Source organism: Thalia democratica, unplaced genomic scaffold, assembly GCF_965202585.1.
Source record: "Thalia democratica unplaced genomic scaffold, ktThaDemo2.hap1.1 HAP1_SCAFFOLD_657, whole genome shotgun sequence".
Taxonomy (NCBI): Eukaryota; Metazoa; Chordata; class Thaliacea; order Salpida; family Salpidae; genus Thalia; species Thalia democratica.
This window is the reverse complement of record NW_028139658.1, coordinates 49,578-53,269: the sequence shown is the minus strand read 5'-3', so window position 1 is coordinate 53,269 and position 3,692 is coordinate 49,578. Positions and strand designations below refer to the sequence as shown.

The following is a 3,692-nucleotide window of genomic DNA, read 5'->3' as shown; positions in this document are numbered from 1 at the left end:
TGTTAAGCCTACGCTAAAAAAACCCTCACCGAAAACTAAACATATCGCCAACAAATCCCCACAAGCAAACAACAAAAAAGGATCTAAAAAAGTATCTTTTTAAGTTTATACATTCTTTAACATATAACGAAATATTCATTGTATTTTTATTAATGTATTTGTATTGTATACATTTATTCTACATTGTTCAGGGTTGCCACCTTAACTGGAAAAACCTGGAATTTTGAACAAAATTAACATATTTAGTAGTAAAATTTCAATCTGAAACAAAAATTTATCATAAAGATAAAAAAAATTGTCACCATCTAAATTTTTTAATTAAAAAACACATTTAAAATAGCTTAAAAGTATCTTTTCAATGTTCTTATACTATTTAAGGTTCATAAGTAGTAGTTTATTGAACAAAAACAAAAAAAAATGCTCAAAATTTTTTTGGTTCAATGACCTGGATAGCAAAAAGATAATATAAAACAGTTTCTTACCTTAAACTTTACTTTAAACTGAAAGTAGACCCAAAAATGTCTACTTTTAAAAAACCTGGAAAAAAAATTTGAAAAAACGAGCGGCAACCCTGATTGTAACAAGCATCTAAACTTAATACTTGTAGGAGGACGGCGACGCTCCCGTTGAAAGGCGCATCGCAGAAGTGCAGGCACAGGTGCGCGAGAACAGCCGGCGCATCGTGCAAGAAGCCGAAATGCTGAAGCTGATCGGAGACGTCGTCGACAAGAAGGTGAGGGATGCGGTCGGGCCGCTGCACGCAGCCATCTTGCGGCAGCAGAAGACGATCGAGGAACAGAAACAAGCTATTGAGAAATTAGTCATGAAAAGCAACAGGCCGCCCGCCATCTTCCCTCCGAAACAATTTCCTCGAAAAGAGTAAGCTTTTTTTTATCAGTACAGTTATCCGTTATAAGATATGAACAGTCTTTTGTTAAATAGCATGTTTTTCTATAAATGGCATTAAAATAACTGATAATTTGACTGATAAGTGTTTTTTTTAACATCTAACTGTGCTAGTACTTTTTTCATTTTACATTTAAGTCGGCGAAATAATATAATTTACTTCTAAAGCTTCTTCTTGTTTAAAAGATTTTTTTATAGAAGCGGAAATGTTCCATCAAATGTATTATTTTATGGACAAAGGAATAGAAACAATCAGGTACTTTTAAAATTTCAACTATTTTATTCTAATGAAATTTAAGTTAAAAACATAAGTTGAGTTATGTCTAAGGACCTGATGTACGGAAAAACTTTTGGTTATCGAGTCGTATACCAAATAGTTTCAAAAACAAACTAATAAATCATTAAAATCATTTAATCAATATTTTAAACAAATTGTTAATAACTAGGATTTTACTAATTTTTTAAAATTAAAACAATATGCGAATTTATCAATGGTTTTCTTATTAAAAGTGAAACCATTTGAGTAAAAAAAAAATTGAAAACATTTTTATAAATACTCTTTATTAGCTGATTATTTAAATAAAAGTTTTGCTAAAAATAAACTTTTTCACTACCAAACAGCTTGGCAAGTTTTTAAAATATCAACATTTGAAAAACAGTCAAAAATTCAGACTTTAACTGCAAGTATGATGGAAAAACGCAAGTATTCCAGCTCTGATGAGGAATCGACGGAAAACAAGAAAAAATCCAGGAAGACTGATGAGTATCAGCAAAGCGAGAAACATAAGAAAAACAAGAAGAAGAAAAGAACTGACATCCGCCAGAAGAAGGCAGCCAGCGATAAGTTTGATGCAAAGATTGCGCGAGACGGCAGTGAGGGATGGGCGCAGAGCAAAAGTGGTAGAAAATTGACGCCGAACTCTGTAAGTTTATGACGTTTAATTTTCTGCTAATAATGTTAAATTTAGACCATAATTTTTGATTGGGAGGTAAAAAATTTAAAAAATTTATAATGATTCAAAATTACTTATGCTAAAAGTTTTAAGATTACGCTTAGCGCTAATGAGAATTATTATGTTTAACTGAAAAGTGTGAAACTACTCGACTAGATACTTAATGTTAGTCTTATAATAGGGTTGCTTAACAAACCTGGAATTTGACAATAAAGGCAAAAAAAATAAAACCTGGAATTTGAGAAATTGAAAAAAAAACTGGTAACACCTGAATTTTTGAACAAAAATTGCTAAAAATCCTGGAATTTTAAGCAATTTTATAGAAGTTAAATGACAAAATTTTGACTAGGTAAGAAAAATCTATATATTACAAAAACAAATTTGGATTTACTTAAAATTTTAACTCATCGTAAAACTCATTTAAAGCAGTTTTACAGTATATTTTACAAAATATTTTTATACTATTAAAAACAGATTTTTATACTAAAAATTTAGAAATAAATTTGTACTTTTAAAAACCTGAAAACAATTTATAAATATTTTTTAAACCCTGTTATAAAAAAATTTATGCGAGACGAAATTTTACAAGTAATATCGTAGAGATATGGAGAAAATAACTTTATTTGTTCTGATGATGTTAAGGATGAAAGTTGAGCTGTGGACTGACGGATAAGACTCATCGCTACTGCACATGTTCTCGATGTTAGAATTTGTTTGATTAAAGTTGTCGACAAACTAAGTGTAAAGCTATTACAACTGAATGTTAATTTGTTAGAAATGTGTAAACCATGTTCGTTATTAGATTTTTTCGTTAGATAATTTTCTCATGCTTTGCATTTATACGTACGTATAAGTACGATTGTCAGCTTAAAGTTTTTGATGAACAATTTGTTTATAGTAGTTAAAGTTATTTATAATTTTTTCAAGTTTTTTGCCTAAGCATTTATTAGTTCCTTTTCTGTTTTAAAACTAAATGGTTAAGTTTGTTTGTTATAAATAAAGTTGATAATTGATAATAAATTTGACTGGACAAAAAAGCGTTGAATAAATAAATAAACTCATAATGTTAAACTTAAAAATGGATTTTTTGTATGTATCTGTTGAGCATCATTATAATTCTTAGTAAGTCGCAAAAACTGTTCTTTTAAAGCAAAAAATAATGCCCTAAATTAGGGTTTCATAAATTTAGTAATCTCTCCTAAATGTGAAAAAGCACTGTTTTATCTACTCGAGCGAAAAATCATTAGAAAATTTTACTTTTTATTTAACTTTTGACAAACCATTGATTAAAATTCAAAAAGTTTAAAGTGGTCTACCGGATCAAAATTTTTAGATTCGGCCGGATCTGAATTTAAATTTTTATATCAAATTAGGATTCGGCCAAATCCGAGTCCGAATTTTGGATTCGGTAGATCACTACATTTTATAATCAAAATCTTCAATTTCAATCAAATATCACCAAATTTGGTGAAAAGTATTATGTAGAAAAAATAGCTCAGTTAAAGATGTATCACTTTTATGTTTTTAAGATAATTTTAACAAATTTGGTTTTACGATCATTGTTTATTTAAAACGATTAAGAATTCATTACAGGAAAACAATTTATTTTTCATTTTTTAAGTGTTCAAACGTACATTCTGAACTAGAACTTATTTTCATCAGATATTAAATACTAGGCCTGAACGTTTTATCATGTTTTAACATTTTTTTTTAAGTTCAAAAACAGAAAGCTTGAAATAAATGATATAAGTGTTTGGCTGAAGTTTGAACCTTTGATAATATTTTTCTAATATTTGTCCTTCAATTTCTTCTTTTTCGCTGTCATGCGTTACA

At 28.6% G+C, this 3,692-nt stretch overlaps 1 protein-coding gene across 1 annotated transcript; it reads left to right on the top strand.

Moving 5' to 3' along the window:
* The first annotated feature begins 6 nt into the window (after positions 1 to 6).
* On the top strand, positions 7 to 2,855 carry LOC145846805 (uncharacterized). Its single transcript, XM_082953416.1, has 5 exons — positions 7 to 91; positions 608 to 879; positions 1,105 to 1,162; positions 1,578 to 1,829; positions 2,502 to 2,855. The coding sequence occupies exons 2-5, from the start codon at positions 698 to 700 to the stop codon at positions 2,511 to 2,513; spliced, it is 504 nt and encodes a 167-aa protein (XP_082809542.1). The 5' UTR covers positions 7 to 91; positions 608 to 697; the 3' UTR covers positions 2,514 to 2,855.
* The last annotated feature ends 837 nt before the right edge of the window (positions 2,856 to 3,692 follow it).

Coding starts and splice junctions, on each gene's coding strand:
- LOC145846805 (XM_082953416.1), top strand. CDS start 698: ATGCTGAAGCTGATCGGAGACGTCGTCGACAAGAAGGTGAGGGATGCG. Junction 880..1,104: donor AAACAATTTCCTCGAAAAGA/GTAAGCTTTTTT, acceptor ATTTTTTTATAG/AAGCGGAAATGTTCCATCAA. Junction 1,163..1,577: donor AAAGGAATAGAAACAATCAG/GTACTTTTAAAA, acceptor TCAAAAATTCAG/ACTTTAACTGCAAGTATGAT.